Source organism: Rhagoletis pomonella, unplaced genomic scaffold (genome assembly GCF_013731165.1).
Source record: "Rhagoletis pomonella isolate Grant_MI unplaced genomic scaffold, Rhpom_1.0 Rhpom_scaffold_00014, whole genome shotgun sequence".
In the NCBI taxonomy this organism is placed as follows: Eukaryota; Metazoa; Arthropoda; class Insecta; order Diptera; family Tephritidae; genus Rhagoletis; species Rhagoletis pomonella.
The window spans coordinates 13089460-13109087 of NW_023458568.1; the positions used below are offsets into that span (position 1 = coordinate 13089460).

At 37.2% G+C, this 19628-nt stretch overlaps 1 protein-coding gene across 3 annotated transcripts in view; it reads right to left on the minus strand.

Moving 5' to 3' along the window:
* Window positions 1-19628, minus strand: part of LOC118749243 (structure-specific endonuclease subunit SLX4-like) — a 194711-nt gene that overhangs the window by 134850 nt on the left and 40233 nt on the right. For all 3 annotated transcript variants that reach the window (XM_036484042.1, XM_036484043.1, XM_036484044.1), the window contains exon 5: window positions 1551-2501. In XM_036484042.1, the coding sequence (XP_036339935.1) occupies window positions 1551-2501 (951 nt within the window). The remainder of the gene's footprint in view (window positions 1-1550; window positions 2502-19628) is intronic.

Here is a 19628-nt window from a genome sequence, read left to right on the forward strand (position 1 = left end):
TTGATGGGTCTGAAAAATCCTTTGATTTTTGATATTTTTTCTGCTAGCGGTGCTGTGCATTTTTTTCTATACGAAAAGAATGTAGAACGTACTTTTTATGTTATAGAGGTCGGCAAATAAACAGCCTTTGTTATCGTTAACGACAACAGCTAATTTTGCGGTAACGAATGTTGTTAAGGAAGCGTTTACTATATAGCTAAATTTATACAATTGTCGTTTGGCTGGCTTAACCATAACAAGTGTTGTTAAAATAGCGTAGTGAATCGCACTACTGATATAATTCCACTATGGGTACGGTGACCATCCGTCCTGTATTATACGGGACAGTCCTCTTTTTTGACCCATTGTCCTGGTAATTGTTATGTTCTGTATTTATTTTATTGTCCTGTATTTGTCCCGTATTCGGTGTTCCGACGCCTTAACAGCTCATTAAAATGGCATGCCTATGAACGAATTTTAAATGATGTTGGTATATGATCGTAATTTTGTTTATAAACAGTTATTATTTTCTAATCAGAATGCCTGTGATTCGAATCGAGTAATACATACAGTGGCCAAAATAGAAATTAGGACTCTGCCACTTTAGTAAGTTTTGGCTATTTTTCCTTAGTTTATTTAATGTTTATTATTTATTTTATGGAAGTAAAGCTCTTTTCCTAACAAAAACCATACAATACCAAATTTCCAACTGTGTGCAAAAAACTATGAAAATTAATTCTGCAACGTTTCGCATAAATTTTTTAATTAGAATCTTTAGAAAAAATTTGGCTTGCAGTTCTGTAACTCATTAAAATTGAGTATAATAAAAAGCGAGTGGAAAGTACTGCGCATTTGCTCTCTTTCAAAAAATAATGGTCGAACATACTTACTTTGTATGAACAAATGCGTAACTCCGTCAACAAAAAAAAAAATGCCAAAAATTAGTGGAAGGCCCTACCGACTAAAAATTGCACTTTATTATACTAAAACCGATTTTTTTTTTAAATTTTACGGGATAAAAATCTCGAGAAAATTATCCTACAAATTTGTGATAAGGATACTGTTTCAAGGAAAACAGTGTGGAAAAAATTTCCAATTAATTTTTTGTCCCGAATTCGGCTCTCCTAAATATAGTCACCGTAACTATGGGGATTGGGTATGGTAGCATGAAATGTCAAAACTGCTTAATAGTTAGGTAGTTCAGGATTTAATCGGCAAAGAACCGGCCGAGGCTTCGGCCGATTAAATCCTGAATTAAATTCATTTTAAGAACAAATGCTTTTATAAACATAACAATAATAACAAAAGAAGAACATTATCAAATAACTAAACAACATAACCTCATTCAAGAATCGGCCGAAATCGGCCGATGCCGACTCTTTTGGCCTATACTCCGGTCAACGGCCGATTAATCGGTCGGACTTTACAATGAGACTACCGTCTTTCATGACTTTTTCCAATACCAAGAAATCTCGTATTTTTTAAATTTGGATTTACTTTTAGTACGGAAGACAGAGAGTTAGAGAACATCTTTAAGCACATCTCAAAATTATAAAATTAACGATATTTACCTTCATTTTGAACGTTAAATTCCTGTTGGTGACTACCTGTGCCCGGATTTTTACTAGAAACGTCTTCACACTCATCGTCGGAGCTAGCAAATATATTTGGAGATAAGTTACGAGTTCTATTGGAAGTCCCGTGGAAATTCTCAGAATCATTTTGTAATGTGCTGCTGGGATTCAACTCACATTCCTCAGAAATATGTTTAAATAATTCTATTCCAATGCAAGACTCATCCGAATTTGCGTTTAAGCGTTCTGAAGGTTCATTACATGAATGGTACTCAATGTTGTGTTTAAGTAATTTTTCATTTTTTATATAGCTTTCAGAGATTTCTGAGCTAAGGCTGACTAGTTGTTCATCATTATTAATGTGCGCAGGACAAAAGGTCGCAGGATTTAATGTAGAACTGCATTTGATATCAACTTCACTTGTTCCGTTTTTCCTTTCATTTTGTAATGTGTCATTTTTGTGTGGACTTGGTTTTGATTTTTCTTTTAATCCAAAATCATCTTCCAACTTCATATAAATTTGATTCATTTGTCTGTCAGCATTTACAGCCTGGTTTTTTACTCTCCCTTCAGGGGACTTATCGCGTCCTTGTAATACATGCCAGTCTTTTAGCAAACATCCCGCCTGTGCGCACCCAACTTCAAAAAGACTTTTTACATAAAACTCCTCCATATTGCATTTTTCTTTCGTTTCAACCCTATTTATCACTGTATTGGCTGCTTCTTCTAGCTCACCACTGATTAATGAATATGCTCCGACTTCATTTTCGTAGGCATCACCTTCGTTCCAATTAATTTGTTGGGCAATTAGGAAATGTATTTTGGATTCTACTTTGCTTGTTTGAAGATGGTAGTCGCGTAATGTCAATGCAGTGAACTTGTTAGCCCACTTAGTTCTTTTGCGCCGATTAACACCAGGGGCAATTGCAGACGCCAGATTCTTATAATCTGTAAAAGGATAGATGTTTTTTTTTCATACAAGCGAGAAAGTTTTTGTTAATAGTATATACATAAATATTTATTATCATAAATATATTCAAATAATAACAGCATTATGACAAATTCGGTGTCGGAATGAAATGTAACCAAGGCGAATTCATATAAGGTGGTGTTCTTTCATCAGCTGTGAGTAGCGTGGGATTGCAAAATTTTTTATTTCCTAACGCTAGTAATGCGCGGTAACGCTAAGAAAATGACTTATCAATTTTGTCAGAGTTAACTTCGAAATAACATATGTGTTGGTTTTAAATAAAAATTCAATTCTATATTAATTAATTTTTGGCTTTTCGTGCGAATTGCTAAAAATCCTTAAATATGCATGTCATCCATAAAAAAAAATCTCAGCGTGCTAGCAAAAAACCAAAGATGCATCTTAATTTAACATACCCAGATATTCACAAAAAGAACAAAAAAATTTAAATATCGCAGGCCTGTGTAATTATCGTATTATTATTATAGATTTTTATAAGGCAATATAATTATGCTGGCTAAGACTTCCATAAGCTAATAAATTAAATTTCTGGTCAAATATCAACAGAAATTATTTCTTCTGATTTTTCTTGAGAACTGTATTCGGCCCGGTGCGCGGCAACTGGCAGCTGTCAGAAACCTAAAATTTTTACACGAGATGTTTACTTTATTATGACTCTTTTTTCCTGTTTACCAATATTTTAAAAATGAGTTTTCAGCATCACGTCCCAACAGGTATTTCAGTAATTGTTTTTAAAAATAACTTAAGGTAAGTTTGCGTTATATAAGCGTTTTTAATATTAGGTATATTTAAAGTTTTTTTCAAATAAACCTTTAATAAATTACTTACACTTAAAAATTAAATGCAAATGCCAACGACACGAAATTGTAAATTTAAAATTTTTTCAATTATAAATGACGTGTCTACGTTCTTTCAAATATATTTTAATTATAATTACACTGGAACACAAATTTTAATTTGGTTTTTGTTATCCAGACGCCACTATCCAATTTCTATGTAGAATTGCTCGGTGATACCGAAATTCGAGTTAATTTTGTTTCTATGGATACGTTTTCCAGATATTCGCAATTTACCGTTATTCAGCTTAAAGTAAAAATTGGTTCCTTTTAACCACGTATATCTTATGAACCAATTTAAAAATCTTAATATAAAGTACGGCTAATGAAAGCCAATGACATTCTCCACAAACCGTATATACATCACCAGGGAACGGATTTTATGGAAATGGCCTTTTTTTCTGCTAAAGAGATAGAGTATATTCGATTAAGAATGTCCACGATTTAGCTTTCCCTGATTCCATATATACACATTTGATGTTGCCTTTTTTTGCCTTTTTTAAGATATTTGCCTTTTTTTGTCTTTTTAAAATATTTGCTTTTTTTTGCCTTTTCTACCTTTAAAAAAGCCCATGCGGCTAACGTAAGCTTGGAGATAATAAGGGGTGTGGATAAAATTGTAAAGGGCGATGAAAACGCCCTTATTCCTGATAATATGAACGTTTCAAACGTTCCTTATTTAAATTGAGCTTCCGTTTTATCAACTTACTTCGAGCGCACATTTAGTACATTCAAGGCTTTTCTTCGCGAAAATCGAATGAAAATGCTGCCAGAAAACTTTAAAATGCATCTTGTGGTTCAACGTTACTACAAATATACAGATTAAAGTTTTATGAGTTAGAAACTCGAAAGGATAAAATAGTCAAAGATTCAAAGTACAAATTTTTCTTATAATGAAACTAGTTCATAGTTTTTCTCAATTTACTTGTAATATAAACATTCCTAAAATAAATGTATTTTTTGATTGTTCTTCGTATTTTCTGTCTTTTTTATTGTCTTATTTTACTTTTTTTGCAAGACCTAGTGCCTTTTCCTGCCTTTTTCGCTATTTTGTTTTGCCTATTTTTGCCTTTTTTGCAATACCTAGTGCCTTTTCCTGCCTTTTTCGCTATTTTATTTTGCCTTTTCCAGCCTATTTCGTTATTTTATTTTGCCTTTTTTATAGGTTTTTAGGTCCTAAAAATCCGTTCCCTGTACATCACTGACCGATAGGGCTTATAGTTTCTGACAAATTAATTAATCATTAAAGCTTTTTTTATTTTCTTATGAAAAAATGAAACAAATCAAACTTTAACTGAAGAAATATTTAAAATTTAACAGGTTCTGTGCCAAATTTTTGCATTTGTACTAAAGCCTGTTCTGTTACAAAAAACCAATGAAGTTACTGAAGAAGAAAATCTATGGATAAATACGAAATAATGAGTGGTCAAATGAAAATGCGCAAAGATTTATTGTATGAAAAATGAGCAGGAAAGAAAGTTACTCATACGCCACGTACACCCGAGTAACACGCTCGGTAACAACTCGTATTTCATACAAAAAATCTTTGCGCATTTTCATTTGACCACTCATTATTTCGTATTTATATATCGATTTTCTTCATCAGTAACTTGATTTTTTTTTGTATCAGAATAGGCTTTAGTACAAATGCAAAAATTTGGAACAGAACCTGTTATTTTTTAAATTTTTCTTCTGTTAAAGTTAGATTTTTTTTATTTTTTAATTAAAAAATAAAAAAAACCCGGAATGATTAATTAGTTTGTCAGAAACTGTAAGCCCTATCGGAAAGTGATGAATATACGCTTTATGGAGAATTTCATTGGCTTTCATTAGCCGTATTTTATATTAAGATTTTGAAATTGGTTCGTAAGATATACGTGATTAAAAGGAAAAAAAATTGCTTTAAGCTGAATAACGGTAAACTGCAAATATCTCGAAAACGTATCCATAGAAAAAAATTAACTTGATTTTCTATTAACTAGGCCCCGGCGACCACACTGGTGCTGCGTAATTTAAAACCGGCCGGCTATTGCCTTGCATTTTGCCAGCAACGTTTCTTTGTCTTTGCCCCAAGTAGTGCCGCCTAGCGACTTGAGGACCTTGTTGCGGCTCTGTACTTTGTTGACAATAGCGATTTTTGGCGATTTTTTCCCTTCAAGTAAATTTTTTGTGCGCTATTATGTAAAGGCCTCGAAACCCCAGATAAGTAGGTTATGGAGTTAGAGCTTTAATTTTGATGTGACAACTCTTTTTATTGTTATTGATTTTGTGGTAGCATATCGTAGAGCTGAAAAACTATCGATAGTGTTGCCACTCGATAGTTTCGAAAGTTTAAGTTTTGCACCATCGGCGGTATCGAAAGTAACGTTTCGTTTTTAATGGGTAATTAAGTTTAGAGTTGCACTTTTATATGAACTTTTTCGCTTTATTTACATACTTGTTTTTCACCAATAAATTTAAAATTTGAATGATAAAGTAGTGGAAATAGAGAAGAAACTATCGATAGTCATAAAGCATATCGATGGCGGCTTCAACTATCGATAGTAACAACCTAAAAGGACACTATCGATGGTGTCGATAGTGGCAATAAAAGGCAAACCAGCAATAGTTTTCCAGCTCTAGCATATCGAGCGTTTGCCAATATTAAACCACCGTTTGTAACAACTCCCGCTGAATGTGAAATTTGCAATTTTATTTGTGGAAATAGCTGGGCTCGAATCGTAACATCCGTTCACGGATCGGAAACCATACGAAAGAAAATTACGTTTTACGTCAGTCGTATAAGCGTTCACGTATGTCATAATCCGAAAAATGTGTTTTTACGTGACGAGTAATACAATATCGTATGTGACGATTTGAGCCCTGATCTCGGCCTTTTGTAGCTTTTATTTTATTTTTAGCGCCGAGCGCATAAAAGCGGATTGTGCGATTAATCAATAATATGAGGTATAATAAATTCATTAATTGCGCAGACCCATTGGGAAATATGTCAATACAAATATTTTTGAAAGGTATGAATGTAAAAAAAAAAACCTTGTACATCACTATCATACAAGTGAATTGTGTTATTTATTATAGTCGTTCTTGATTTTAAAAACTATGTTATAACAAGATCTCATTCTTTAAATAAAAGACTTTTTAAGCCGATTTCATGAATTTTATAAAAAATATTGGCGGTTTCTGGCGATTTTTTCGGAAATGGCTCTTATTTTTTTAAACAATCTGGACACCCTGATCATCGAAGTCGGTTTTTCCATTTGCAAATACCACATGTGATTGAAAGCTGCTGTGCGCACCAATAAATATTAATTATCTTTTTTATGCTTAATGTTTGTGTGTTATAATAAATTTATATGTTTATATATATTATATATATTTTTTTTTTCTTAATAACGGTCGTCCGTCGGCAGGCAATGGCAAACCTCCGTGTGTATTTCAATCATAAAAAACAGCTTCTCATAAAAATGCAATCACCGCTCGGAGTCGGCGTAAAACTGGAGGTCCCTGCCTTTATGTGACAACATCAAGGCGCACGCCACAAATCGGAGGAGAAGCGCGGCCAAACACTAACGTATGTGTAAGCGCTAATCTATTATTATTATTATTATATTTTTTAAGTAGCCAAAAATAGCCCCATTTATATTTTCCCGACTGCAGATGAGTCCGCAGAAAATTCGCATTCCTTTTAATTCCTATATCACATTTGTTAGAAAATATTTGGATGTTACTATATACATATGTTAAATAAAGTGTTCTACAATAAGGGCGGGTAGATGTTAAGCGATCTATGTATGAGTAGTTAATGAAATATCGTTTAAATAAAGGGTTATGAAAACGTTTATAACGCTTTCTTTTGAAAATTTTTAGTAAGTTTATATTCATACGCTTATAAACATCTTTTTTTGAACGTTTATTATAAGCTTACATTTATACACTTATAAAAAGCTTTCTTTTGAACATGTATTATAAGTTTATATTTCTACGCTTATAACCAAGTAGGGTCTGACCGATTAATCGGCATCGGCTAGTATCGACACAAAATTGAGCATCGGCATCGGCCTTTTTTCGCCGATTCTTTGGAATTTCTTTTCAAATGTTCAGGTCAAACGACAGCCAACTTTAAAAAACATTTGCAGACAGCTCACAAAAATTATTTTTATGGAGAACACTGCCAGCAAAAAAAAAATTCCATTAACGGGATTTTATAGCAGCTTCAAACTTGCACTTCATTATACTAGAATGAAATGGTCTACAAAACAGCATACCAAAATTCTGATTAAAAAGTTTGAAATTTTGGTGAAAATAAGCAGAATTTTTCTAATTTGTGTACAAAGTTTGAAATCTGAATTTATATGGTGTTTGTTGTATACCAGCTAGACTTTTATAAAAAAAAATAATAATAAACATTAAATAAAAAAGACAAAATCGGTCAAAATATCGCAATTCTTTTATTTTGTGGACCACTGTATGTATGTACATACATACCTAGCATATAAGTTCTTATGCATTGAGTGCAAGAGTGTATTTTAGTACAAAACGAAATGAAATTTTATGTTCCTAAATATTTTTTGCTTAGCACTATATAAAAAAAGAGTTTTATGTAATGTACATAGATGTGATATATGTCCATATATTTTTACACATGCATATGTATGGAGTGCAATGGGGTATAGTCGTTGCGCTGGGTATGCAGTTACAGTTGCATGGCTATACTCAATCCCGACTCTTGCGTCCTCGTTTGCGCACTCTGGCCACGTGAGCAACCCATGTGCGAGATGCGGTAAAAAATCCGAGTGGAGCCTTGGGTCACGGCAGAAAGAGAGGGAGCTTCGGTGGGGCCTCTCCGACTTATTCGGTTTAAGGGCTCACTGAAGTCTGCAGCGTCTGTTCACTAGTAGCTGGTGTCTGCTTGGAGAAAGCGGCTCGCTATGTAAACGTGTATTTGGTTGCGAAACCACCCCCGTCCGAGCAACCACTTCCAGTGAAGGAGCAAGGCAAGGCCTCGGATGAGACCGCCTCTTATGATGACGACCACGACAAACGTTTAAAGGACTTCGATTTGAGGGCATGCACCTGGAATGGCCGGACCCTTAATGGAGAAGGTGCCCCTGCCCGGCTGGTTGATGTCCACGTAAGGACAATAGCTGACATCACCGCCATCCAAGAAATGGGTTGAACGGGGCAAAGCAAACAATGTCTGGGGCCTTGCGACGTCTACTACAGCTGCCATGTAAAGGAGCGCAAATTCGGAGTTGGATTTGTGGTGGGAGAGACTACGTCGCCGAGTACTGTCGTTCACCCCGGTGGACGATCGTCTAGCCACAATCCGCATCAAAGCGAGGTTCTTCAACATATCGCTCATCTGCGCCCATGCTCCGACAGAAGAGAAGGATGAGGCATCCAAGGATCTCTTCTATGAGCGCTTGGAGCGCACGTACGAGCGCACGAGGTGGGCAAGGAAGGGATCTTTGGAACCACCGTCGGAAAATTCAGCCTCCAAGACGAAACGTCCGACAACGGATTGAGGCTGATCGACTTCGCCGGGGCCCGAAACATGGTAGTATGCAGTACTAGGTTCAAGCATAAAAAGATCCATCAAGCTACCTGGCTGTCTCCGGATCGAAAAGCGAGAAACCAAATCGATCATGTTGTGATAGATGGAAGGCACGCTTCCAGAGTTTTAGACGTACGCACACTCCGAGGCCCAAACATCGACTCGGACCATTATCTTGTTGCAGCCAAGATACGCACCCGCCTCTGTGCAGCAAAAAATGTGCGCCCAAATATGCAAGGAAAGGTTAACGTCGAAAAGATGCAATCACAACAGACAGCCAGCGCTTTCGGTACTCGACTCTCACACCTGCTCTCAGAGAGCACTCTTCAACAAACCGACATATGCGAGCAGTGGAACCACATTTCCCGCTCATTAAGTACCGCCGCCGAAGAAATAGTCGGATTTCAGCGAGCTCGAAAGAACAACTGGTACGATGAGGAGTGTCAGGAAGCTGCAGAGAAAAAATATGCCGCCTACAGGGCCACACTGCGACCGGCACAACGCGCGCTATGTGGGACCGCTATAGGGATCTGAAGAGGGAAGCGAGACGTATTTTCCGCTATAAGAAGAGAGAGGCCGAAATACGTGAGTGCGAAGAGCTTGAAATGCTGGCCGACAGGTGGCGGTGGGTTCTCCTCAAGCCAATGGCCAGGTTGAGCGTATGAAAAAAGTGCTAAAGGCAATGTTGTCAAAACTAGCAGAACCGATCAACCATTCCGACTGGGCAAGTAAACTCGTTAATGTTGAATATGCTATTAACACAGTCTTCAACCAAGAAATCCCCGTGTCATTTGTTATTTGGTGTGGAACAGCGTGGTGGAGTTGTAGATGAGTTAACTGAATTGCTTGTAGATAAAGAAGAATCGGAAGTTTACGAACTGGGGCAAATTCGTGACAAGGCTTTCCAGTATATCAAAAAATCTCAAGAGTACAATCTTAAATATTTTCTGAAGCACAATGTACCAGCAGATGGTTACGAGGTCGGAGACTTTGTTGTAATGAAACATGTCGATACTACTGCTGGGACGAATAGGAAACTAATCCCAAAATATCGCGGGCCTTATGTAATACATAAGAAATTGGATAATGATTGTTATGTTTTACGTGATATTGAAAATTGTCAAATAACTCAGATACCTTATGACGGCGTTGTAGAAGCCAACCGATTACGAAAATGGCTTGCGCCTACCAACGATTCAGACACTGGCGATTCAGACCATTTAGGCGACACTTAGTTTAAGCTCAGTCTCATTCAGGCAATCGCCCCGTGAACATCGCTCGCTCCATCTGCGTTCAGGTACTCGGCTACGTCTAATAATAACGGTTTTTCCTTCCCCCTTTTTTCTCGCGAAGCTATAAGCATCGCGACACGTAATTTATATACACTTTAATTATAAAAAAAAAAACTAAACAAAACACTAAGCCCCAAAATGGACGATATCGAACCTCTCCATGCAAATAGGTTCAAACACCTAAACCCAGACGAATACTTAAGTACACCAGCCATAAAAAACAAACGCCCAAGAGCGGAAGAATTCCCCTTGCTACCTGAAATACGTCAAAATGATGACCACATTCCTCGCTTCTTAGTCATCACTGCCATCTCAAACTCAACTGCGCAGCAAATTCGATCAATAGCTTCCTATCATGTATTCCAAATAGAAAAAGGTATAAACGCTATATCTCCCGACTACATAGATGTCACCCCATTAAAGTCTGGAGACCTTCTGCTAAAAACTTCTAAATTGAAAGCAGCACAGAGTTTCCTGAAAGCCAACTATGTCGACTGCGTTCCAGTGAAAATAACACCCCATGCCAACCTAAACTCTATCCAGGGAAGATTCTACTCCAAAAACATAATCGACATTTCAGAAGAAGAGCTAACACAAGAACTCGCATCTCAAAAGGTGACCCACGTTAAAAAAAATTATGAAGAAAGTTGACAGTAACTTGATACCAACAGGAGCCGCAATTGTTACATTCGATCTCATTCGACGACCCGAATACCTCAAGCTTGGCTGGGAAAGGGTCAAAATTGAAGAGCACATTCCTAATACCATGCGATGGAACAACTGCCAGAAACTGGGCCATACGAAGAAGTGGTGTAGGAACGTAGAGTTGTGTAGAACGTGCGCACTGATCCCTCCTCATGAAACTTGCGTAAGAAACTATTGTGTTAACTGTGACAACGATACACACACATCATTTGACTCGACATGCCCTACATTCCTCAAACATAAGTCAGTTAATAAGCTACAAATCGATCGACGATGCACCGCTCGACAAGCGTGGACCATTTATAATAGCAACCCCACTGCATACAACATTCAACCATACCGTAGACAACCATCTCTAACAATAGCAAAAATCGTAGCCGGCTCTACTACAGCCAAACCAATACCTAACTAAGTGCTCATTTACACACGGCGATTTTTGTTGCCGCAACTCGACGTTTGTAGGAGAGAGCGTGACGAGGAAAGGAGAGGGTCACCGAGTTGCTCGTGCTCGGGCAACTCGCTTTGTGCTCTCATTCGTCTGTGTAAATTGAGTTAGCGATTCACAGCTGACAACAACAATTGCATACACAAAAATCGTCGTGTGTAAATGAAATGAGCAACACCAAAAGGGAATGTAAAAAATTGCGTCGACAAAAGTTTCCGTGTATAAACGCAGTCTAAACGCAAGTATTAGTACAAATACACACATACAAAAACTAAACTCTCCAAACCGAAAAGAATCAGCAAAAAGCAGTCAAACAACATCGCTCAAAAACGGTAATAACTCAGCAACAAATTCAACAAAAGCAGCACAGAAGTCAAAATCACTAAATCGTATCAGTCACATTGCACCAGCATCTCCCACGATCCGAACACCACCAAGTGTATCCCCTACACTCAGCAACATCGAAATGACAACTTGCAGTCAATTATACACGAGTTTTCAAGATCATCACTCCCGAAACTTTCAAATCCACACTACCCAACAATTCTAAAGATAATATTTAAAACACCCAAAAAATACTAACAAAATTAACACAATGATTTCCATTATATAGTGGAACATAAACGGATATACAAACAACTACCACCAACTTGAACTTATACTTAAAGAATTTTCACCCTCTATTCTCCTACTAAATGAAATCTATATTCCACACAATTATGCTACATTTACTTCCAAAAATTACAGCGGATACTTCCACAACTTACCCCACATCACCACAAAGAAACAGGGAACCGCCGTTCTAGTAAAAAGAACGATAATACACAATCCTGCATTTCCTCTGTCGCAATTGAAATAGCGTCCCCAGAAAAACTAGTGGTAATGTCAATCTACATTCCCCCAACGCAAGACTTCTCAGTACTAGACCTAAACCGACTAATTACACAGGGTAGCAGCAAGTGCATAATAGGAGGCGACTTAAATGCATGGAGCACTATTTGGGGTTCCAATCACACCAATTGAAGGGGCCGAACTGTTGAAGACATGCTAATGTCTTCCAATCTGGTTTGCCTAAACAACGGCACTCCTACGCACTTTTCAACGTTCTCCACTTTCACCAGCATTGACCTCACTCTCTGCTCTGCGACTCTTTCTCCGCAGTGCACCTGGCGTACACTAGATTTTTTAAATGATAGCGATCATTACCCGATCCTTACGCAACTCAATTCAGTAAATGCACAACCCCAATACAAACCTAGCAGTAAATTCAAAACGGACCAAGCGGACTGGGCGAAGTTCACCACTTATTGCAACCAACTTACACTAAACCCTACTCCCTTAAATAATAGGGGTATTCTCGAAGTCTTGCACGATGCACGGATTGCACGAAATGCAAAAATACTATTCCAAATTTCGAAGAGTACGAGAACACCCCATTGTAAAGAGGTAGCATGCATGGGGAGCAAGCAGCGAAATTATGTATCAAATACAATAACAAGAGACAGCAAAAAAAAATTAAGTGAGCGAGATGAGAGGAATGAGAGAAATATGTAGCAATTCCAACAACAAAACAACTAGCACAGGGTCGCTATTATCTTGCTATGCTATTTTGCAAAATATATACATGGGTTTCGACGTTGCATATTTTGCAGCGATAGGAAATGTTGTTTCCCATGAATTTTCTTGTTGTGTGTTTGCAATTTATGCAATCCGTGCAATCCGTGCTACGTGCAATGGCTTTGCAAGATTTGGAGAATACCCCTAATGTATATCAGGAATCATTAAAACTAGCCACAATTATTCGCACTGCAGCAAACTTTGATATCCCCCAGGCTAAGCCGCATTACCAAAAAAAGACGGTCCCCTGGTGGAACGCCAATTTATGTTCTCTTCGCGAAAAAAACAAAATGCGGGGCACAATTTCAAACGCTGCCGATCAATGCCAAACCTACTCGCTTACAAACAAGCCAACGCTTCATTCAAAAGAACTCCAAAATTAGCTAAGAAGAGCAAGTTTGAGGAATTTACGGCAAACATAAACCCTACTACAAGCACTAGCAAAATATGGAATGACATTAAGTTGCTGACCGGTGCCCCGAACCAGTCCCACATCCCCTTCATTGATACGCAGAACGGCCCGTTAACAATTCCCAAAGACATCGCAAACCATTTCGCTGCTTTCCTTTCAGCTTCTTCCTCTAATACGAATTTCCCTATAGACTTCCGTGAGAGCAAAGCCAATCGACTTCAAAACGAACCTGCAATTACCCTTCCGCTATCCCACGATGCCAAGAAAATCGATTCCAAAATCTGCCTCATCGAGTTAGAATATGCACTTTCTAATCTAAAAGGCACAACTCCCGGGTTCGATAAGATCACGTACCCAATCATAAAAAAGCTACCTACGCGACTGAAACAAAGATTACTCGATTTGCACAATTTAATGCTAGAAACCGGGTCCCTCCCTCAGCAATGGAAAACTTCGTGTATCATCCCGATCCTCAAGCCGAATAAGCCATCTGATGACCCAAATAGTTATAGGCCCATCTCTCTTCTTCCATGCTTAGGAAAACTTTTCGAAAAAATCATTGTTAACCGCCTGATGTGGTACGCGAAGAACAACAGACTCATAAGCCCAAACCAGGTAGCATACAAAAAAGGACATGGCACTATCGACGCACTGCTTCATCTTGACTATTACATTTCGAATGCGCTCTCAGCTAAAAACCACGTGTCCATACTAGCGATTGATTTTCAAAAAGCTTTTGACCACATAGGTATCCATGTTATCCTAAGGCAATTAGACAAATGGAAAATAGGCCCTAAAATTAAAAAAGTCATTAAAGATTTTCTCTTAAACAGAAAATGCAGAGTCAAAGTCAATGGACACCTCTTCTCAACAGTCCCTCTAAACAACGGAACCCCACAAGGATCACCCTTGTCCGCTTTTCTATTTATAACAGCTTTCGATGAAATCGTCACACTTACAAATAATCCGGGTAGAATAGAATGCCAACGCTACGCTGACGACGTTATTTTTTTTACAAAGACTGCTAACTCAAATGACGTAAAATTACTTTTCGAAGACATATTATCAAAACTAACCACCTGGTCCCTTTCCTCTGGTACAACAATATCCTATGCAAAAACGAAATTCCTACATGTTTGTAGAAAACACTTCTGTTCTCCCATACCTACTGTCTACAGCAACATTAACTCTGTGCAAGAACTCAAAGTTCTGGGCCTGATCATCGACTCCAAGTATGGCTTCAAGTCGCACTACCTTCACTTAAGAGATCGTTTGATTAGCAGTTTAAACATCATCAAATATCTGTCATCAAAAAAAAGCCTGATGCATTCATCCACCCTGTTAAACGTGACCGAAGCGCTGATCTTATCGAAGATTGACTACGCCTTGCCAATCTATGCCATCGGCGCAGCATCTACAATAAAGAAGATCTCCACACCGCATCATGCCGCTATACGCTGGTCAATTCGAGCATTTCCAATAACTCCACTAAGAAACCTATACGCTGAAACCGGCTTACCTACGATACTAGATAGGAAAATTGATAACACCCGACGTCTTCTCCCAAAGCTGTTATATACCTCCAACACTATCCTCTCTGATGATGTCAAAAATGCCTAACGGAAGAAACGAAATCCTAGGATAACGCCAGCCATAGCTCGTAGTTTGGGATTTGCAAAACAGCTAGGAATACCAGTGAAAGGAAAGCGAACAGAATCGGAAACGCACCCACAATGGCACATTAACAAAATTTCACCAATCATCAAAACTCTCCAACTACGTAAAGCGGATACTCCGAAGGAGCAATACATATCACTCTTTGCTATGGAAAAAAGAAATTATTCTAAGCTCGGATGGTCTTTCATATACACCGATGGGTCGAAGACGCAGTCACTTCGCAATGCGGAGATCTGATAAAAACGGTCTCCTTCACAACTCCAGTTCCGTGTTCACAGCAGAGAAGGTAGCTGTACTTGAAGCAACAAAGCATGCCCACCATAATAAAGGCAAATTCATCATATGCACAGACAGCCGTTCATGCGTTAACGCCGTCGAGACACCGCCAAACGTCGAAACTGAGCTAACACACATCCGTAAAATTCTTATGAAATCGCCCAACAAAATCAAACTGATGTGGATACCCGGTCATGCAGGAATTCCAGACAATAAACTCGCAGACCGCGCAGCAATGCTTCATGCATTACTGTATATCTAGTAAAGACATTCTGTCTGAAATCGCGAAACTAAGACGCATATCACTAGTTAATAGCTGGAGTAATTACAGTCACCACTACTCGGCCATCAAAGCCGCCAAAGTAAACCAACCTGCGAGGCGGACATACCGCTGTGCATCCTCAAACCATATACCCGCCTCCGTCTCGGCCATACTATCATCACACGCCAGCATCTTTTAAAACGCACTCTTCCTAACAACTGTCCATTCTGTGAAGTACACGCATCAGTAAAACACATTCTTACTTGTCCAGCCACATCCGCACGCCGTCAGGAGATCTTAGGACCCACGGATCCTCTTAATCTACTGAAAGAACACTCCAAAATCAACATGCAAGCAATATATAAATATATAAAATCAGTAGACCTATTAAGGCTAATCTAACAATCATCCACTTATAGCCGCATTATAAACTCAAGGCCAGCCGATGGCCTTTGAAGTTAGAGCTGCGTGACCAACTGTTTTTCATGTTGCACTGTTGCACTGAAAATCTGTTCAACAAATAATAATAATTAGTTTAAGCTATCGACAGTTGATCGAGTCGATCAAAATGTCAGGATGGTCGAGCTGTAAAAGCAATTAATACCTTTGAAATATTTTATGTATGAATACAGCCCTGTGTAAGTTGGACATGACGAAGAAGGGGAAAACTGCAGCTAACTTTAAGGAGAATCCTGTTTAAAAGAGAAAGGAAAGGAATAAAGTTGGTTTTGGTAATCAAAAACTTAGAGCGTTATTTATTTGAGCCATCCTATTGTTTTCAGTATTAAGCCTATTCTTCAAAATCATTGTAATTTTTTTTTAGCTTTAAGTGATTCAAGGCATTAAAGCCATTTTCCAACTCCATTTTCATTATTTATGTAACTTGAAGCGAACCAAGGCATTAAAGCCATATTTTCCCAAATTCAATATTTAACTTTTAAGTGATTCAAGGCATTAAAGCCATTTTCAAATTCATTTTTCATTATTTAGCTATAAGAGATTCAGGGGATTAAACCCATTTTTCAACTTCATCCATTATTTACATTTAAGTGATTTACGGTATTAAACCCATTTTTAACTTCATTTTTAATATTAGGTTTTAAGTGATTCGAGGGATTAAACCCATTTTTTCGACTTCATTTTCATTATTTAGCTGCAAGTGACGTGAGGGATTCAACCCCTTTTTCAAATTCATTTCATTATTCAATAATTTTAATAAATATTTCAAGATGTGATTAATACATCTCTTTTTATACATATTCATAATGCCAACTTGAATTAAATGAGGTGATATACCCAAAGGCAAATTTTAATTTTTTCCTGATTTCCTTAACCGCATAATATCTTCTCAAACAATTTGAAATTTTCAAGCTTAAACTGTTTTATAACTAAAGTGATTAATGTATCCACCTAGATATAAGTGACTTAATACGGTTTTTGCCAAATTTTTAACGACTATCTCAATTTCATTTTCCTATACATTACATTACATACAACATAACTATTGTACCATATACCGATGTACGGGTGCAACATTTTTTGGATACGACCATGACTTTGTAAATACAAAATTTTTAAACAAATTTAAAATCTTTGCAATTGCATGTGAATAGAACCCAATATTCCCTACTTTTGCATGCAAATTTTCAGCCGATGACCTACTGAGAAAAACATAAGTACTTTTCACAATTCGATTTCTTTTTGAAATTTTTATTTGAACATGGTGAGCGATATCTTGTTTTGTAAGTTTGGGCTTCCACTTCTTTCGATATACAATTCAAAGCATATAAAGCAGATTTTGAGAAGATTACTAAGCGACTTTTTATAAAATAGACCGTTGTCTACGAATGCGAAAAAATTAAACGAATACAAATATTCGCTTATCAAAGCTTACAATAATATTTTGCTACTAGTTATTGGCAATAGTTCGGCCCATACCTGTAATCTCAAGGAAGTTCAAGTTAAGTTAGCCCGTTGTAAGGAACAGTTAGCAAAGTGCTTTACTAAACTGAATTCTCGCGATAGGATTCCACCGGATAGGTTATCGCTAATTCGCCAATCAGACTTAGCTGGCTCTGAGTCAGAAGAAGAGATTAGTGACGCCAAGTCAGAAGTTTCGGTACAATTCAGTCTTAAAAGAAGTACTCCACTTCCATCATTTAAAGAACTGCTACCAGTTCGCCAAATATTTCCACAATTTTTCAAGAATTTTTAGACATGGATACCCCTGAACAGAAGAAATCCTTTATTAGTCTTTGTGCCTCAATCATTATCATCATCAAATTACAATGGCGATCCGCTAGCAGTTGAATCATTTATCGATAAAATTAACAAGGAATGAAACCGAAACCCAAACCGAAACCGTAACCGTTTAAAACCGTTTCGTTTTTCAAAACCGAAACCGAAACCGTAACCGTTATCTTGACCTGAAAAGGAACGATACCGAAACCATTTCAATCACAGGTTTCAATCGGTTTCCAGAAATTTACAAAAATAATAAATAAAAATTTCTTTGAAATAAATGATTTATTTAACCAAAATCAGCAACATTTTGCTAAAATTCTTGTTAAGTAGTAAATAAGTATGCCAAGGTAACTTTTCGCAAAAATCTGCTGATAACTTTGTTGTTGTGAATCGATAATCGATTAATTATATTTAAGTACTTTCTTTCCCGTACGCAATGCGAGATCTCGCGTGTGCCCAAAATAGCCCAGAAATCATGCCTGTACTCAACAAAATGGGTAATAGAGAGCGAAAATTCGAGCGTATTTGATCGTAAGTGTATTCTTCTTCCTGCCCGAAACAGCCCGAAATTTTCTCCGAGTAAAAATGGATAAAGTGTCAAAGTGCCTGCATTTACTTGGTGCTTTTAAGGAAAAGTGAATGGCCTGTTGATGTATTTTCAATCTATGTACTTAAAATCAAATTTGTGAAACCAAAATTCAGTTTCCAAGTGTTTGCATTTAATACCATGTTCTGACCGACAACCAAAACATTTTTCCTTCATTTTCTTTTCATTTACAACCTTTAACTTTCATTCTTATTTTGCTTTGGCAGTTAACAATAAATCCGAAATGGCGTATTAAAGATGATAAAATATGACTTCCACTTCGATAAATAATCGAAAAAAACTAGTGAAGACACCGATTGGAATGAGTGGAAAGTGAGTTTTCAAGTAGTTTTCAGCGAAAACTGGTTTTTCGTTTAACAGATTTTATATGGACGAAAATACAAGTTTTAGGTCGAAAACCAGTTTTAGCAACGAAAACATGTTTCCGATGTCGGTCAGAACATGGTATAAGTGTCCAAAACAAGAACAACGTGAATTAGCTGTTTCTCGACTTGTGGGCACGAAATGTGGGTTTTTGCGTTTCCGTACTTCTGAACTTTGTTCCATTTTTGAAAGAAAATGTTTCTCTTATTCTCTAATTACCAAATCCGGTCCGGATTGTTAGGGAAAGAAGTAATTTTCGATTTTCTTTCCTCAACGTTTAAGACATTGTGATTTAAATAATATCAACAAAATTTCTGTGAAAAACCGAAACCGGAACGAAACCGAAACCAAAACCGAAATAAATTTAGAAGAACGAAACCAAAACCGAAACCGAAACACTTGGCAAAACCGAAACCCAAACCGGAACGTTATTTTGAATCGGTTTCATTCCTTGAAAATTAATTTAATTAAAGATTTTGCAGACGAAAATTTAAATACAACTTTTAAATCATTTTTGAAATCGAAGCTTGAAGGCAAGGCACGTGAAGCAATTCCAACCGAAGTTAATTCAGTTCGTTAAATCAAAGATGCATTGAGAAATAGAATAAAGCCAGACAACTCGGAAAGTTGTAGCTGGGAAAATTGCATCTTTACATGTATTTACGCAGGTGGCGTCGCACGAAGATGGAGCGCACCAGCGTAAAGTTAATGTAACGAAAATAGGAGAAAACAAAAGACACAGTGGTTTTAGTGCAATGAAATTAAAAATCGTTTTATTTGTAAATATCTATGAG